This window comes from Rhamphochromis sp. 'chilingali' (genome assembly GCF_963969265.1).
Source record: "Rhamphochromis sp. 'chilingali' genome assembly, chromosome: 21".
NCBI lineage: Eukaryota > Metazoa > Chordata > Actinopteri > Cichliformes > Cichlidae > Rhamphochromis > Rhamphochromis sp. 'chilingali'.
Genome location: NC_137949.1, coordinates 334,436 through 353,545, shown reverse-complemented (window position 1 = coordinate 353,545; position 19,110 = coordinate 334,436). Strand labels below are relative to the sequence as shown.

The 19,110-nt window shown below is 44.3% G+C and overlaps 1 protein-coding gene across 1 annotated transcript; it reads right to left on the bottom strand.

Moving 5' to 3' along the window:
- Window positions 1–268: 268 nt before the first annotated feature.
- On the bottom strand, window positions 269–4,853 carry LOC308389770 (alpha-1-inhibitor 3-like). The gene is made up of 5 exons (XM_080871298.1): window positions 4,773–4,853; window positions 4,412–4,568; window positions 4,154–4,341; window positions 3,513–3,714; window positions 269–1,813 (listed from the first exon to the last, which is right to left on the bottom strand). Exons 1-4 carry the CDS (start codon window positions 4,806–4,808, stop codon window positions 3,619–3,621), a joined length of 477 nt encoding a protein of 158 aa, XP_080727424.1. The 5' UTR covers window positions 4,809–4,853; the 3' UTR covers window positions 269–1,813; window positions 3,513–3,618.
- Window positions 4,854–19,110: the final 14,257 nt, after the last annotated feature.

Genomic DNA, 19,110 nt, shown 5'->3' with positions numbered 1-19,110 from the left:
GAGTCAGTGAAGACAAGCAAATATGGGTGAAATATGCTGTCTCTTTATAGTCCCTGTCATGACTCTCTCAGCAGCATTTTTGATCCATTAATATTAAACAAATATTGATGCAGCGGATCAAACCTGGCCCAGAAGTACAGTAGGTGTCCCAGAGGAAGCATGTGTTGAAAGTTGGACATCAACTTTTAAGCATGATTTGTAATGTATTTTTGAAAATGACATAATTGCATTGAGTCTACTGAATTGAATATAAGTTTCCTCTAGTTTTTGTGGAATATTACAGTAGATCTGTGTTAAAAGTTCGACATCAACTATCAAAAATTATTTTTAATGACTTTTTAAATATGCAACCAGACTGTCTCGATGGCTTTAACGGGCTGTCCCAATGCAATGTGTGCGTGCGCGTGCATATGTGAGTGCGTGTGCGCATGTACTTGTGCACGGTTCTATGCTTTCAATAGGGAAATAAGGAGAAAAGACACTGCCGTAATGGCCATTGTAGAAGCGCAAGAAAATTGATGCGGCGGATAAGAGGCGGCTGGCTTGACTGCGGCTCACAAATGACGGCTCACTTGATCGCAGTGGCTAAACATGAGGACGCTGATGACACGCAACAATACACACATTAGATGCACTTATGTACAATTTGCTCCTTTTATTCCACATGGTACTGTGGTACTATACAAATCAGCATATGGGATTAAACCATCAAACAAATGCACAGACTGCACAAACAAAATAACTGCAACTCATAAAGAATTACACCAATTACTATGCCAAACTACAACATTGGCCTATGGCATCAATTAGTGCATAAAGCATACATCAAGTTACAGTGAAAAATGCATCAGAAAGACTGCGGTCAACAGAAAGCTTCCCCTCATGCTCACCCCACCTTCCTGCTCATCAACATCAGGTACGGTGAACAGGTGAGTGCAACCACATTTATCACCTAACACACCTAGGAGTCATGCCACACACCCGTGCACCAATACAATGTGTTTAAACCAACCCTCTTAATCCAAAAAAGGACCAACTCAAATATGTATACACCTGACGTTGTTGTTTCAGTTTTGAAATAAATACACAAACACAAGTGGGGCTCAGTTTGGCTCATTGGAGACAAGTCACAGCTCAAACCAACTCAGCTGGCAACAGCTTCATTTGTGGAGGGAAGTCGCAACACAGAGTTGATCAGATGATGTTTAAGGTGTGTCATGTGACATGTTCAGTATTGTCACACATGTCTAGATTGTCCCTGATCAAACACTGATGATTATATTTGAAGAATTATTCCTGATGGCAGCAAAGTTTGAATGGAGCTCTCTGTCTGTGCTGATTTGTCGCCCTCTGGAGGTCAAAGCACAAACTGCATGATGTCACTGTAACCACCACAGTGACAGGAAGTGTTTTTAAATGATGAAATATGTCAGTGATGCTGATAGTGTGTTCATCACAGACGTTCAGGAGGAGAGGAGATGACATCATCACAGTGATCACATGACACACACGTGTTGGTAGAGTCTGTCTAATTACTCACACTCTGGGGAACATCCAGGTCCACCATGTTTGTAGTTTTCTCCTTCCCACTGTAGCTGTGTTTGAACAGTGTGTGCACACATGCTCTTCATCCACCCACAGTGACTCCACGCTGGTACAGAGCTCTCCTCTAACCTGTCACATACTTACAGGGATGTATTTCCACAGTCAGTCTGGCTCTGGCAGAGTCACCTGTGGGCTCCACCTCTGTGTGGACTTTCACACTGAGAGTGGGGACATCAGCAGGTGTTGGGATGTTGTAGGTGGCACAAATCTGGGAAACAAACAGAACCAATCACAGCTCAGTGTAGCCTGCTGTCATTTTTCTACACCGTGACACTTTTACATTTATATCTCTATATTTATCTCAATATCCATCCATCCATCTTCATCCGCTTTATCCGAGGCCGGGTCGCGGGGGCAGCAGCCTAAGCAAAGAGGCCCAGACCTCCCTCTCCCCAGCCACCCCCTCCAGCTTATCCGGGGGAACACCAAGGCGTTCCCAGGCCAGCCGAGAGATATAATCTCTCCAGCGTGTCCTGGATCTGCCCCGGGGCCTCCTCCCGGTGGGACATGCCTGGAACACCTCACCCAGGAGGCGCCCAGGAGGCATCCTTGTCAGATGCCCGAACCACCTCAGCTGGCTCCTTTCGATGTGGAGCAGCAGCTGCTCTACTCTGAGCCCCTCCCGGATGGCCGAACTTCTCACCCTATCTCTAAGGGAGAGGCCAGCCACCCTTCGGAGGAAGCTCATTTCTGCCACTTGTATCCGCGATCTCGTTCTTTCGGTCACTACCCACAGCTCGTGGCCATAGGTGAGGGTAGGGACGTAGATCGACCGGTAAATGGAGAGCTTCGCTTTTACACTCAGCTCCCTCTTCACCACGACGGACCGGTGCAGCGTCCGCATTACTGCAGCTGCAGCCCCAATCCGTCTGTCGATCTCCGGCTCCCTTCTCCCATCACTCGCGAACAAGACCCCGAGATACTTGAACTCCTCCACTTGGGGCAGGAACTCATCCCCGACCCGGAGTGGGCACTCCACCCTTTTCCGGCTGAGAACCATGGCCTCAGATTTGGAGGTGCTGATCCTCATTCCCGCTGCTTCACACTCGGCTGCGAACCGTTCCAGTGCGAGCTGGAGGCCCTCACCCGATGAAGCCAACAGAACCACATCATCTGCAAAAATCAGAGATGAGATTCTGAGGCCACCAAAGCGAAAGCCCTCCGCCACTTGGCTGCGCCTAGAAATCCTGTCCATAAAAATTATGAACAGAACCGGAGACAAAGGGCAGCCCTGGCGGAGCCCATCACCCACCGGGAACGAGTCCGACTTATTGCCGGCAATGCGAACCAAGCTCTTGCAACGGTTGTATAGGGATCGAATGGCCCGTAGCAATGGGCCAGACACCCCATACTCCCGCAACACCTCACACAGGACACCCCGAGGGACACGGTCGAATGCCTTCTCCAAGTCCACAAAACACATGTAGACTGGTTGGGCAAACTCCCATGCACCCTCAAGTATCCTCGAGAGGATAAAGAGCTGGTCCAGTGTTCCGCGACCAGGATGAAAACCGCATTGTTCCTCCTGTATCCGAGGTTCGACTAGCGGACGAACTCTCCTTTCCATCCTTTTTATCTTAATATTTATCATCAATATCTGTGTTTCTCATTTTGTATCAGTGCTTGATGTTTGTTGTGTGTTTGCTGCTCCGACAGCTCAGTTTCCCTCTGGGATGAAGAAAGTTTATCTGATTCTCATGGAGACACAAAGTGACTTTATTGATTTTTAATTTAGTGTCAAACAGAATTGTACTGTGTGCAGTTCTTATTGTCAGCTCTAATGTTGTCTATGAAAACACATTTATTCCATGTGAAAATGCTTCTTTAGCGTTTTAAAGGTACAAAGAAACAAAGAAATCCTTTGTTTGACACCAACCAGGACCTGGTCACATGATGCTGTCACTGACCTGCACTGAAGCACATGCAGCTTCACCTCCAGCCTGTGTTTTCCTGACACGTCCTGCAGCGCCTCCTCCTGGTAGAACAGTTTGTTGCCCTGATTTCAATCAAATGTCAGCTGACTGCTGGAGCCTGAACTGTCCCTGCGCTCCAACCTTCAGGACTGAACACCAGAGTGGAGCAGAGAGCCTGAAGAGCCTCCACTGTGTCCTACAGGATGGATTCATGTTGACATGAAGTTCAAACTGCCTGTGTCACTTCAACACACTCTCACAAAAGAGTTTCTAACCTTCACTTCCTGGTTAAATAAAGGTTAAACAGGTTAAACATGTTTAACAGAGATGATCTCAGAGAAACAAAGTAGAGAAAGCACAGGTATAAACTTACAGACTGCAGCTGAGCTGTTATTTACAGGCTGTTACGTGTAGTTGGTGCACAGAAGGCTGTTCTGTTAAAACAACACATTTTTAGACCAAAGTCAATTTCATCTTGTAAATAAAGAATAAAAACATCCCTGCCTGCTAAAACAAGTCTGTATATCTGAGAGAAAAGCAACAACATGAAAGCTTCAGGATTATTTCTCCTGATTTGGTCCAAGACTGTAGATGAACTCAAAGATGAGCTTCATGCTGTTCGGGTGGTGTCGTACCTGAGTGGAGGAGAAGCCTCCGTAATAGTTCTGCTGCCCAGTCAGCCACCTGATAATACCAGAGGCATATCCCAGATCCTCAGCAGTCGGGGAGGCACTGAGTTTGGCCAACAGCACATAAGAACTGATCTCCACTGACAGGGAGGCTGATGTTTCTGCTGCTGTCTGAGACCAGTAGAGGAAACCTCCTACAAACACAATAACAGTCACAGTGATGCTAATAAAGCCTGAATGATGTCCTGCTAAAGGATGACTCACCTTCCCTCACTGCAGCTGTGTCTAAGTGCTGCAGAAGGTGAGCTCGGGTCTCCACGTCTCCTACAGGGTGAACACAAAGGCCAGCAGAGCTGTAGCTGCTGCTCAGGTCACTGAGAGACTCCTGGAGACAAGCCAGGCTCTGGATCATCACAGGATCCTTTAAAAGATCACAACAAAGAACTTTAATGGACAAACAGAAACCTTCTTTCATTAAACCCAGTGTGAGAACAAAAGGAGGCAGAGTTCCTGATTCAGTGACTCAAACAACAAAGACAAAACTCCTAAACACAAACTTAACAATGTGGTGTGATAGGTTTGTAGCATAAACCTATTCGCTGGAACGTTAAGACAATATAATTACACTGCAAGCAAGACGCAAGTAGGCAAACTTCTTCATTGTACTCGTGCACGGGAGAGAACCAGACAAACGCCGTTCCTTCGCTTGACCCCAGTAGCTCTCGTCCGTCCTCCCGTACACTGTCCTTTTATTGAGGTTACATGAATATGCATAGGTTCATTAACATATGACATACTGTGTGTGTGTGTGTGTGTGTGTGTGTGTGTGTGTGTGTGTGTGTGTGCGTGTGTGTGTGTGTGTGTGTATGTTACTGCTGATCAAAGGGTCATAAAAGCACACAAGCAAACATCCTTGGTTAGGAAGAGGGTAGACTAGACCCCCCCCCCCCCCCCCCGGTGAGGAAGTCCAGCAGTTCATCTAAACAGAAAAGCACTTAGACTAGAACAGATGTAACTACGTTAATCCTACCATAACAATTAAACAAGGTACAAACTTTCCCATGCTCCCAGTGTGGAATGCACACCAGGCCTCTGTAGCCTGTTAAAGATCACACAACTTATCACTACACAATTAATTATACACTTCTAAGCATCTATGGTTAAATATTTCTAAGCATAAATGACAATCAACAATACAACTCTATCAGGTGTTTGCTGTACAGTGCAGCAAAGAATGCCCAGACCTCTACATTGGAGAGACCAAACAGCCACTTCACAAGCGCAAAACACTGAAGAGCCACCTCCACAGGACAAGACTATATATATATATATATAATGTTCTTCCTCTACACCCCCCCCCCCCCCCCCCATTTTTGCACATGTCGAGGAGCGTGTCAGGCTACATTTCACTGTGTGTTATACTTGTATAACAATGCATGTGACAAATAAAGAACCTTGAACCTTGAACCTTGATATCACCTGGAAGACAGTCTGGATGGTCCCATAAATATCTAATTGTGAACAAGGTGAAGGAAATCTCATATAAAATTCTTCATAAATGTGACCCAGCCAGTCACTATATGGTAACATTTAAAAGAGACTTTCTGTGGGGATCATCCAGAAACTGTGGCACATCTCTTTTGGTTCCTCTACACAGAGATTCTGGAAGAATTTAGCAGTTTTGTTATTGTCCATATTTTAAGGGAGTTTTCTTTACGATGGGAAAATGTTTTATTCTGTTTCTTTAAGTTCCCCAGGAAGAATGATAAATGTTTTTTTATTAAAAATTTGTTGATACTTTTAGCTATTTTATATCTATAAATGTAAGTTTATTAATAAAACACCATATTTCTGCCTTTTTATAAGGATATGAATTGTACATACAATCAATTTCAGACTCAACCAACAAAAAGCCTCTCAGAACAATATTTATATGTTGATTTTTTTCGCCTACTCATATCATCATTTTTTTTACTCCTGGTTCTGTATGTTCATGTTCTGTTCTTTTGTAAACTTCATCTGTTTGTATTTTGTATACTCATTGTGTTTCAATAAAGTTTGATTTTAAAAAAGGTACGTTCTAAACGAAGCTTCAGACGTCACTGATCACGTGACTCTGGCCAAACGAATCAAGCCTCGACACGGTGCTTCTGAAGCAGCGCGTTGATCTTTCTGACACACGCACCGGAGCGTCAGCTTCAAGCGGACCATCACTACGTCTCACATCTAAAGGTGTCAAGGTAACTTTGAACTGAGTTCAGTCAATCTGGAGTTTTTCCAAGTTTTCTGTTGCTCTCTGTGAGAGAAGAGCGTTAAAGGCGGGGCTCTCCAGAGTCCAGCAAAACAGGAAACCACAGCTGGGTGTGTGTAAGTGTGCAAACCAATAGAATGCATCGTGGTGGGGGGGGCATCACGGGCATTGGCAAGAAAAAAATAAAATAATCGGTCGTACCCATGCTTCCCCGACGTCATGCCAGCGCATATTGGGAAATTCGTAGGCACCGATCGGTTTTCTATCAGCCATTTGCTGGGAGTAAGGGCGCCCTCCGTTTGCGAGGTGCGCCTGCTGCTGGCGGCACAGGGAGGAGAGGGCGGGGCGGCGGGGAGTCTCTGGCTGGCTGGAGCGGCATCTAATAACCAACTCGCAAAACAAAATAAAAACAACAAACAGATATTATGATACAGACTTATAATCTGCACCCATGTTTTTTCTAAATTCTATAAAGTGAGCGCGAGAGCCCTCGGTGCGCCTGCGCGCTGCTGAAGTCAAAGTAAACTTTATTGTCATCTCTGCTACAGACAGTCCAGCATATAGAGAGACGAGACGACGAGGCTGCAGTTACAGCGGTGCAAGTAAACAAACAATATATATAAGAAGAGTAAGAAAATAAATCTACACTTTAGGACTCGGGGTAAAGGATCAATAACAATTTAAATTTATAATTTACAGTTTGATGATTTAAAGTCTCACACAACCCGTCAAAAGGGGCGGGGCCAGCTGCTTCCAAGTAGAGCACATTTCATTTATAATGATGTAAATCCAAGCCCATCATGGATTCACGATCTGAATCCTGGGTTGTGTGAAATCCCAGAAATCAACCTTAGACAAAGTGAATCTGTGAACTAAGGTGTAGGTCTGTTAGGTTAATTGTGCTGATCCTCGGGTTGGGGGATTTGTGTTTGTACTGCAGCGCAAAATTCAAACCAATGGAAGATGGACAACAAAAGTTCAAAGCCATCAGGTGCTCAGGTTAGAAAAAAGAGAAAAGATGCAGGTAAGCAGACGTGTGATTGGATAATGGCAGGTCATCCTGAACCAATCAGACTAAACTCCAAACAATACATTATGTTACAGATTTTAATATTAATTAGTCATTGTTACTTGTTGATTTGTCCTTTTCTCATTGTGTGAAGAATTATGACGACTGTTTGGTAGCTGTTATTGTCTCTCTCTCTCTTCATGTGTGTTTCTCTGGTGAAACAATAGTTTTGTGTTAATGTTAGGGCTGCACGATTTTGCATAAAATGAGAATCACGATTTTTTGGCTTAGAATTGAGATCATGATTCTCTCATAACAATAAATAAACATAAAACAACAAATGTCTCACGTTTTGTTGTTGCAGCAAAATGTTGTCCTGCTTGAAATTCCGTCTCCACCGTTGCTCGACGCTGCGTGTACAGAGCAGGTAGTGCAACAATAGAAAAATAGTTGCGGGACGGCACTGTGTAGCGTTTGTCTAGGGTGTTGATCGTTTTCCTAAATCCCTCGTTTTGCACAGTGTTGATGGAGCCATATCTTTGGTCAGGTGATAAGTGATAGCCTCCGTGATGTCTTTGTGCCTGCGGGAGTTCGACGGGTATAGGGAAGCGCTGTATAAGGTTCCCGTTATTGATGTTTGGGTGGTTGACCGGGACGGATTTTCTCCTGTCACTTTCTCGTCATCCCTGACGTGCTCTCCGTTGTTTTTTCCTGCTAATTTTAGCATCACACGGCACAGCTTCTGTATCACGTGGTATAAGGCGCCGCCCTTGTCATTTGTTGAGCAGGAAGAGTGAGCGCTTGTTTTCATGCAGAGTACGTCCCGGATCAAAATGTGAAGTTTTACAAATCACCACTTCTTTAGTGAATATCATTTCAGTCTCAGACAATCTCGTTTCTCTTACAGAGGTTGAATGCACCTTCTGCGGATGGCGGTACCACACAGTGTGCGTGGACTTCCCCTGCACAGAAGGCAACTACAAATGCTGTGAATGCTAAATAAACAGAAACAAATGATCCCTGTTGTCTTTGCTTGATGATTGGTTTGAGTCTTGACAATCCACATTGCTGGCGTTGCATCTTTCAATGCTAGCAATTGCAGGTATCAGTGCTCAAACCTTTTGTGTTTGTTTCCAACAAGTTGCCCACCTCGGGAAACAAAAATGTGTTCTTTTACTTGTCAGATGAACATATGAGACACTTTGACTCTTCAGTGCAGTGTGGAGCCTAACAAAGATCTGTTTTGTGTCCCAGCTGATCAGCAGGAGGAGGAGAGTCTGACGGAGCAGCAGAGGAACATTTTCAGCTACTTGGACTCAGCTCAGCCACTACAGAGGAAACAATGAGCTCAACACAGAAGGTGACAGACAGAGCAGGACCATATGACCAAAGATATTTATCACCATATACATTTGAACATTTGCCATAACGATGTAGCTGACGATAGAATTGACACCAGACAAAATACTTTACAGCTCCACAACTTTATTAAAAACCCATCAATGTATTTTCACTGAAACAAGCAGCTGTTGTTTATGTGCATTAAAGTTATATAAAAATGTAACAGTGCAAATGCAAATTGCTCGCTGACAGTTTAACCAAAAGGCGTTTCCAGTGGAAACTGGCCGACACATCCTGAGCATAACCATGTATAATATCCACTAAACTTCAGAAGAGGTTATACAGTCGTGGCCAAAAGGTTTGAGAATTGCATAAATATTGGAACCTGGAGAAGTTGCTGCTTAAGTTTTTATAATAGCATTTTGCCTGCACTCCAGAATGTTATGAGGAGTGATCAGATGAACTGCATCGTCCTTCTTTGCCATGAAAACGAACTTAATCCCCAAAAAGCCTTACCGCTGCATTTCATTGCTGTCATCAAAGGACCTGCTGAGACCATTTCAGTGATCGTCTTCTTAACTCAGGTGAGAATGTTGGCGAGCACGAGGCTGGAGATCATCATGGCTGTATCCCGATTCAGGTTCTGCAGCTTTAAAGTCCTCAAGGGCCGCGTACTCAAAGACCGCTAAGGCCGAAGTGCGAGGCTCGTAGGCTCGTGAAATGGGACGTCTAGCCTCCGTCGCGCTGCCCAGGTTGCCTAGCAACCATGATACTAACAGCTGGAAACGTTTCATACAGCTTTGTTTGACAGAAATGAAGGAGAACATATTTGTTTCTACATGAGCTCTGTGTGATTTGATGAGTATCTGAGGCTGAGACCACAGGACTGTGAAACATGATTCTTGGGCTTCATTTCTGTGCTGAACAGTCGTTTAAGATTAGCTGTAAATAACAATTAGCTGATGTTGTTCATGAGACTAAAGTCATCTCACTGTGGTAATGTAAATATAATATGGCCAATATTATAGTTATTATATTAATCACTTCACTCACAGACAAGTATCTGTGACAGTGTGTATACAGATGTGTCATATATAAGAGACAAATATTGTTCATTTAATGTGTTGGTACTAAATGTGGCTCAATGCTTACATATATGTGTAAAAAGCAAATGTACGAGCTGTGATAACTGTGTCTGATAGAATGAAGAGTAGACTGATATATGAAATATTCCTTTATTGGGTGAGAAAATCAGACCATGTCATAACTGCTGTAAGTCACACAGAATAGATATCAGAGCCTTAAACAGGCTGACTTCTGCTAAATGGGTCAAACTGGGCAGAAAGTCTACAAACACATAACATCCTTATAGAATTTTGATTGATTGAATCTTTATTTTGAACATGTTGAAAAAGTATAAAATAAAAAAAAAGAATTAAAAGAGACAAATGAACAAAGCAAACAAAAGGAAAACGAGCAACCACAACTCCAAATAACGTCCATGTTCAAAAAGGAGCAGGAAGAAGCATAAGCTTATTTAATCCCACCCCTTTTCCACTATCTAGTATCAATAGACTACAGAAATACCTCCTTGTAATTACATTATATGTTATGTGTAATTTTTTTTTAATTTTAATTTTAATTTTTTTTAATATATACACATATATGTTTCTATCTATCCATACCTACGTATATACACACATACGCACATATACACATTTTCAATAACCCCATTAACACCTGAAGGATACACAACCTACAATTTTATATATATTTTATATATATTTATATATATATATATATATATATATATATATATATATATATATATATATATATATATATATATATATTCACTGATCCACACTACCAGGCTATACAGCAATGACATTGGAATGTCGTTCGGACTGGAGAAGTGTAGTCGGATGGTAACAAAGAGAGGGAAGGTAGTCAGAACTGAGGGGATTGAACTACCAGAAGGCAACATTGCAGACATAGAGGACAGTTACAAGTACCTGGGGATCCCGCAGGCAAATGGGAACCATGAAGAGGCCGCTAGAAAGGCTGCAACCACCAAGTACCTGCAGAGGGTCAGGCAAGTCCTGAGGAGTCAGCTGAATGGTAAGAACAAGATCCGGGCCATCAACACATACGCCCTGCCCGTGATCAGGTACCCTGCTGGGGTAATAGGCTGGCCAAAGGAGGAGATAGAAGCCACTGACATAAAGACAAGAAAGCTCCTGACCATGCATGGAGGGTTTCACCCCAAGTCCAGCACCCTGAGGCTGTACGCTAAGCGGAAGGAAGGGGGCCGGGGACTGGTGAGTGTCAGCACCACAGTCCAGGATGAGACAAGGAACATCCAAGAATACATTGGGAAGATGGCCCCAACTGACCGAGTGCTCAGTGAATACCTCAGGCAGCAGAAACCCAAGAAAGAGGAGGGAGACGAGGAACCATCATGGAAGGACAGGCCCCTGCACGGTATGTACCACCGGCAGATAGAGGAGGTGGCTGATATCCAGAAATCCTACCAGTGGCTGGACAAAGCTGGACTGAAAGACAGCACAGAGGCACTAATCATGGCAGCACAAGAACAAGCTCTGAGTACAAGATCCATAGAGGCTGGGGTCTATCACACCAGGCAAGACCCCAGGTGCAGGCTGTGTAAAGATGCCCCAGAGACAATCCAGCACATAACAGCAGGGTGCAAGATGCTAGCAGGCAAGGCATACATGGAACGCCATAACCAAGTGGCCGGCATAGTGTACAGGAACATCTGTGCCGAGTATAACCTAGAAGTCCCGAGGTCAAAATGGGAGATGCCCCCAAGGGTGGTGGAGAATGACCGAGCTAAGATCCTGTGGGACTTCCAGATACAGACGGACAAAATGGTGGTGGCTAACCAACCGGACATAGTGGTGGTAGACAAACAGAAGAAGACGGCCGTAGTGATCGATGTAGCGGTTCCGAATGACAGCAATATCAGGAAGAAGGAACACGAGAAGCTGGAGAAATACCAAGGGCTCAGAGAAGAGCTCGAGAGGATGTGGAGGGTGAAGGTAACGGTGGTCCCCGTGGTAATCGGAGCACTAGGTGCGGTGACTCCCAAGCTAGGCGAGTGGCTCCAGCAGATCCCGGGAATAACATCGGAGATCTCTGTCCAGAAGAGCGCAGTCCTGGGAACAGCTAAGATACTGCGCAGGACCCTCAAGCTCCCAGGCCTCTGGTAGAGGACCCGAGCTTGAAGGATAAACCGCCCGCAGGGGCGTGCTGGGTGTTTTTTATATATATATATATATATATATATATATATATATATATATATATATATATATATATATATATATATGGATCTTGTGCTCAGAGCTTGTTCTTGTGCTGCCATGATTAGTGCCTCTGTGCTGTCTTTCAGTCCAGCTTTGTCCAGCCACTGGTAGGATTTCTGGATATCAGCCACCTCCTCTATCTGCCGGTGGTACATACCGTGCAGGGGCCTGTCCTTCCATGATGGTTCCTCGTCTCCCTCCTCTTTCTTGGGTTTCTGCTGCCTGAGGTATTCACTGAGCACTCGGTCAGTTGGGGCCATCTTCCTAATGTATTCTTGGATGTTCGTTGTCTCATCCTGGACTGTGGTGCTGACACTCACCAGTCCCCGGCCCCCTTCCTTCCGCTTAGCGTACAGCCTCAGGGTGCTGGATTTGGGGTGAAACCCTCCATGCATGGTAAGGAGCTTTCTTGTCTTTATGTCAGTGGCTTCTATCTCCTCCTTTGGCCAGCCTATTACCCCAGCAGGGTACCTGATCACGGGCAGGGCGTACGTGTTGATGGCCCGGATCTTGTTCTTACCATTCAGCTGACTCCTCAGGACTTGCCTGACCCTCTGCAGGTACTTGGTGGTTGCAGCTTTTCTAGCGGCCTCTTCATGGTTCCCATTCGCCTGTGGGATCCCCAAGTACTTGTAACTGTCCTCTATGTCTGCAATGTTGCCTTCTGGTAGTTCAATCCCCTCAGTTCTGACTACCTTCCCTCTCTTTGTTACCATCCGACTACACTTCTCCAGTCCGAACGACATTCCAATGTCATTGCTGTATAGCCTGGTAGTGTGGATCAGTGAATCGATGTCTCGTTCACTCTTGGCATACAGCTTGATGTCATCCATGTACAGGAGGTGGCTGACAACTGCTCCGTTCTGTAGTCGGTATCCGTAGCCAGTCTTGTTAATGATCTCACTGAGGGGGTTCAGGCCTATGCAGAACAGCAGTGGGGACAGAGCATCTCCTTGGTAGATCCCGCACTTGATGGTGACTTGTGCTATGGGCTTGGAGTTGGCCTCTAGTGTTGTACGCCACATCCCCATTGAGTTCCTGATGAAGGCTCTTAGGGTCCCATTGATCTTGTACAATTCTAGGCATTCCAGTATCCAGCTGTGGGGCATTGAGTCATAGGCCTTCTTGTAATCAATCCAGGCAGTGCACAGGTTGGTCAGTCTGGTCTTGCAGTCTCGGCTGATTGTTCTGTCTACCAGTAGCTGGTGTTTTGCGCCTCTGGTATTCTTGCCAATTCCTTTCTGTGTCCCGCTCATGTATTGACCCATGTGCCTGTTCATCTTAGCTGATATGATGCCTGACAGGAGCTTCCATGTAGTACTGAGGCAGGTTATTGGTCGGTAGTTGGAGGGGACCGGTCCCTTCTTGGGGTCCTTGGGGATCAGGACCGTCCGGCCTTCAGTTAGCCATTCCGGGTGTCTCTCGTTAACTAGCAGCTGGTTCATTTGTGCTGCCAGACGCTCGTGGAGTGCAGTCAGCTTCTTCAGCCAGTAGGCGTGAACCATGTCGGGCCCTGGTGCTGTCCAACTCTTCATACTGGAGACCCTTTCTTGGATATCTGCCACTGTGATGGTTACTGGACCCTGTTCAGGGAGGTCGCTGTGGTCAGCCCTCAGATCCTCTAGCCACTGAGCATTGCCGTTATGGGTTGCATCCTTCTCCCATATGCTCTTCCAGTATTGCTCCGTCTCCAGCCTTGGTGGTGCTGTTCTCTTATTGTTCCCTTGCCACTGAGAGTACACCTTTGCTGGTTCTGTGGAGAACAGCTGGTTTATTCTCCTGCCTTCTATCTCTCTGGTGTACCTCCTCAAGCGGCTGGCCAAGGCTGTGAGTCTTTGCTTGGCAGTTTCCAAGGCCTCAGGTATGGACAGCTTGCTGTATTTCTTAGGCACCTTATTTGTCGCACCTTTCTGCAACTCCGTTAGTTGGCTAACCTCCCTCCGTGCTACTTTGATCTTGCCCTCTAGCCTCCTTCTCCATGGAGGGTACTGCCCCTTGTCGCTGTTCAACTTGTAGCCAAGCATCTCACTGATCACTGTTGCCGTATTGTAGATCAGCTTGTTAGTGTCGGTAATCGTGGTTGTAGGTATTGTCCGTAGTGCTGCATTAACATCATCTAGCAGACCTTCTGAGGGAACTTCACGTAATCTTGGTAACCGGCTACGGGGGATCCAGGTTTCAAGCTTGGCCATGATCCTATTTTTCAGGTCAGTTCCTCTCGCACTCAACTCTCCTATCGCACTTGGGGCTATGTACCCAATCTCGGGTGGGGGTGATGATATCTCCCCCCTGACCTGGCGTCCTGACTCCTCCTTGCCGTAGCATTTGTGTTGTACCTCGTCAATCTCTAGCTGTGAGAGCAGTCCCTTTTTTCGAATGTTGGAACACTGAGCTACTAGTTGTTTCGCCGTCATTGTGGATGTTGGGTATCGAAGAATCCATAGGTCCCTCATCCTATTCATGTAGCCCCTTCCGCCGGGGTTACTTGCATAGTAGCATTCCAACAACGCCCTGTTTTCGTCTCTTGCCCACCGATGCCTTCTTGTTCCAGTAGCCCACTTTTCGTCAGGGTGCCCTGGTTCCTCAACACCTGACGCGGACCTTGTTGATCCGGGCGACGTCCGAGCCGGCATGCCTTCATATTTATCTGTCTCGCTCATGTCTGCGGTAGGCTTGCTTAGCATAGGGGGTCTAACCTTAGGACCCTTACTGGATACAGACGCCCCAGGCAGGAATCGAACTTGCGATCCTCTGTTCCAAAGGCGTGTAGTCTAACCACTACGCTATCAGCTGGATAGCGTAGTGGACAAGATCCATAGAGGCTGGGGTCTATCACACCAGGCAAGACCCCAGGTGCAGGCTGTGTAAAGATGCCCCAGAGACAATCCAGCACATAACAGCAGGGTGCAAGATGCTAGCAGGCAAGGCATACATGGAACGCCATAACCAAGTGGCCGGCATAGTGTACAGGAACATCTGCCGAGTATAACCTGGAAGTCCCGAGGTCAAAATGGGAGATGCCCCCAAGGGTGGTGGAGAATGACCGAGCTAAGATCCTGTGGGACTTCCAGATACAGACGGACAAAATGGTGGTGGCTAACCAACCGGACATAGTGGTGGTAGACAAACAGAAGAAGACGGCCGTAGTGATCGATGTAGCGGTTCCGAATGACAGCAATATCAAGAAGAAGGAACACGAGAAGCTGGAGAAATACCAAGGGCTCAGAGAAGAGCTCGAGAGGATGTGGAGGGTGAAGGTAACAGTGGTCCCCGTGGTAATCGGAGCACTAGGTGCGGTGACTCCCAAGCTAGGCGAGTGGCTCCAGCAGATCCCAGGAACAACATCGGAGATCTCTGTCCAGAAGAGCGCAGTCCTGGGAACAGCTAAGATACTGCGCAGGACCCTCAAGCTCCCAGGCCTCTGGTAGAGGACCCGAGCTTGAAGGATAAAACCGCCCGCAGGGGCGTGCTGGGTGTTTTTTTTATATACATATACACATACATATATACCCATACCAACAAACCCGTGCATGCGCACACACATGAAAATATTAGACAAGAACACCCTATCAAATCTCTACCTTTTCCCTGTACCCTGTAAAAACCATATCCTTAAACCGCTTTTTAAACTGCGCCATGCTTGGACATTGCTTCATATCTTTACTTAGTCTGTTCCACAGCTTCACTCCACACACAGAGATGCAAAAACTTTTTAATGTTGTACGGATACGAGGATGTTTTAAATTTAATTCCCCCCTCAAATTGTATCCCCGTTCCCTTTTAGAAAACATTTTTAGAATATTGTCAGGAAGCAGGTTATTTATTGCTTTATATATAATTTGTGCTGTGAGAAAATGAACCAGATCTGTGAATTTTAGAATTTTTGATTTTAAGAATAGTGGATTTGTATGATCTCTGTAACCAGTTTTATGGATTATCCTTATGGCCCTTTTTTGTAATATAAAGATTGATGATAGCGAACATTTGTAAGTATTGCCCCAAACCTCTGCACAGTAATTCAAATACGGTGCAATCAGGGAACAATAGAGAATGTGGAGTGATTTGTGGTCCAGAATGTGTTTTACTTTACTCAAGATTGAGACACTTCTTGAAATTTTGTTATGTATATGATTTATATGAGACTTCCAGTTTAATTTACCATCTATAATCACACCAAGAAACTTATGTTCAAGTACTCTTTCAATTTCCACACCATCTACATGAATCTGCACTTGTGCATTTCTAAGGGAATTCCCAAATAAGATAATTTTAGTTTTACTTAGATTTAGCGATAGTTTGTTCCTGTTAAACCATTTTTTAATTTTGCACATTTCTGAAGTAATTGTATCCAGCAGCTCCTTTAGATTCCCCCCAGAACAAAAAATATTTGTGTCATCTGCAAATAATACTAATTTTAATATATCAGATGCCTTACAAATATCATTTATATAAATAATAAATAATTTTGGACCCAGTACAGAGCCTTGTGGAACACCACAAGCAATGTCCAAGCATGATGAGGAATGGACACCCAGCTTCACAAATTGTTTCCGGTCACTTAAATAATTTTTCACCCATTGCAGTACAACCCCCCTAATCCCATACCGTTCCAGTTTATTAATTAATATGTCATGATTATGATTATGAGAATATGATGTAACACTATAGATCAACTTAGCTCAGAATATATAAAGCATATAAACAGTTACAGCAATATGATGCAACAAACACAGCAGCTACTGATCCAAAATACTCAAAGCTTCATAGAACTGAAACCAACATTTATTTTTAGCTCCATCCTGCTGCTGATACAGACTTTAGGTTTCTGAACATTAAACTTGTTGCTGCCTTTCATAGTGTGTAACTTAAAGGCCCTGAGTACTTTCTCCCACACTGGAAACACTGGGATGATCACATTATTTGAACATTACCTAATAAGACTGATTCAGCACAGACAGTTATGTTAAACTTTCCTAGCAGTCCTTCACAAACAGGGAACAGTCTGTCTATTCTCTCCATCTGTCAGCTGCTGCTGGCTCTTCCTCCTCCTCTTCCTCACACACTGCTGAGTTTGTCCTGGTGGATCATCAGGGCTGCAAAGCCTCACAGATGATGTGCAGCAGTGGGTCCCTCAGTCTGTCCTCACTCTGGACACTTGCAGTCGTCACACATGGAAATCAAATGTGTGATAAGCTGCAGGATTCAAACACAAGTGTAACTTATAAACACATGTTCATACTTTTATTCCACAATCAGAGAGAAAGAAACAGAGAGAGAGAGTGCAGGACAGACAGACAGGTGGCAGTCTCAGGTGTACACACTGCTACACAACAGCACCAGAGAAGCAGGATTTAGTGTTTGTGTTATTACGAGTGTAAACAAGAAGAGTTCCAGATGGTGCAGTGGACACATGTGTGACTGCTGTGATTAAAGCATCTTTCTTTCAGCTTAACGAGTGAACCGTCAGCTCGTTCAAACACACGTTAAAGTGCGTTTGGCTCGACACCACCGAACAGAGGCAGCAATATAACACAGCTCACATTAACAGTGCAGTGAATCCTGCTTGTGCCGTGATGTTCAGGACTGCAAACCGAGCAGCATCACTGACTTTCAGCTTGTTGTGTTTGTGGATATATGACTGACTTTAATCATCCACAAAATCATCACATTCTCTGTCAGATTAAGGTCGACTATTGAACGGCGTATATTTTAAAGGCTTTAAAACCAAGTTAACGCTGAAAGTACAAACATCACTAATGTCACATAACTCTGCCGACAAGGCATAGCTATGGCTATGAAATGCTCTTTGTGTATCACTTCTTCATTATGAAAGATGTCATTAATGCACTAGTAATGTCTCATCTGGAGTATTGTTCAATCATTTGGTCAGCAGCTAATAAGACAGATCTTAACAGACTTCAGTTAGTCCAGAATAAGGCGTCCAGATTAGTGTGAAGATGTTCATACTATACTAATATTGATAAAATGCATAATAAACTTTCTTGGCTTCCTGTACAGGCTAAAATATTCTATGGCTTACTTGTAGTTCTAAAGAAAGCAATTCCGTTAAACACACCAAATTCATTCTGCTCAGCTGCAGTATCCAGATGAAATACATCATCATATTACACAGTTTTCAACAAACTGCAATTTAGTAAATGCTCGAGTTAAAAGTAACGTTTTGTAAAACTGTTACATTTAGAGCAACTTTTAAGTGGAATAAGTTGCCTTAAAAAATTAGAGAATTATTCAAAACTTCAATGAACACTTAAAAGCCGATTTACAGAGCTTTTAGTTGTTGTAAATATTGTAAGACATGATTTGTTTTTGAAATTTGTGTAATGTGCCTCAATGTTATTGATATTATTATTATTATTATTATTATTGATTGCTTATATTTGAACAATTGTGAAACCTCACTGTGGATGTAAGAGTGAAATTATGTGGATATCTTGAATCCACTTTATTGTGTAATATTTTATGTAAGTATTTGACGGAAGACGAGCAACATCTGTTGTGGAAGCTAACGGGGTTCCTTTAGAATAAACAAACATAGGATTTATTATCACTGAATAATTCTGTATAAATCTATACAAATTATAGAAATATGTAATAGGAAACAACAAAATAATCTAAATTATAAAATAATGTGTGTGTGTGTGTGTGTGTGTGTGTGTGTGTGTGTGTGTGTGTGTGTGTGTGTGTACAATCAGGAGGGATGGGCATGATTTTAGTGTTTGAACAGTCATGAATTATCTTTAACAGCAGGTTGGATGTAATGTGTTAGAACTACCAGCAGGTGGGGATAAGAGACCTTTAAGGTGTTTGGTGCCACGCTCCACCTTCAGGTTTAAAACTAGTGTTAATGGAGTTTGAAGGTTGAGTTTGTTCCACGACTGCATTTCACTCACTGCCTCTGTTTGTATCTCTGTCACTGCAGGACCAACATGGAGCCAGAAGTCAGCGCTCTCAGGAGGCCGACAAACCTCACAGAAGAAAGGGAGAGAAAAAACACACCTGTGACGAGTGTGGG

Coding starts and splice junctions, on each gene's coding strand:
- LOC308389770 (XM_080871298.1), bottom strand. CDS start 4,808: ATGAAGAAGTTTGCCTACTTGCGTCTTGCTTGCAGT. Junction 4,569..4,772: donor ACTTGCGTCTTGCTTGCAGT/GTAATTATATTG, acceptor GATCTTTTAAAG/GATCCTGTGATGATCCAGAG. Junction 4,342..4,411: donor CACAGCTGCAGTGAGGGAAG/GTGAGTCATCCT, acceptor TTGTGTTTGTAG/GAGGTTTCCTCTACTGGTCT.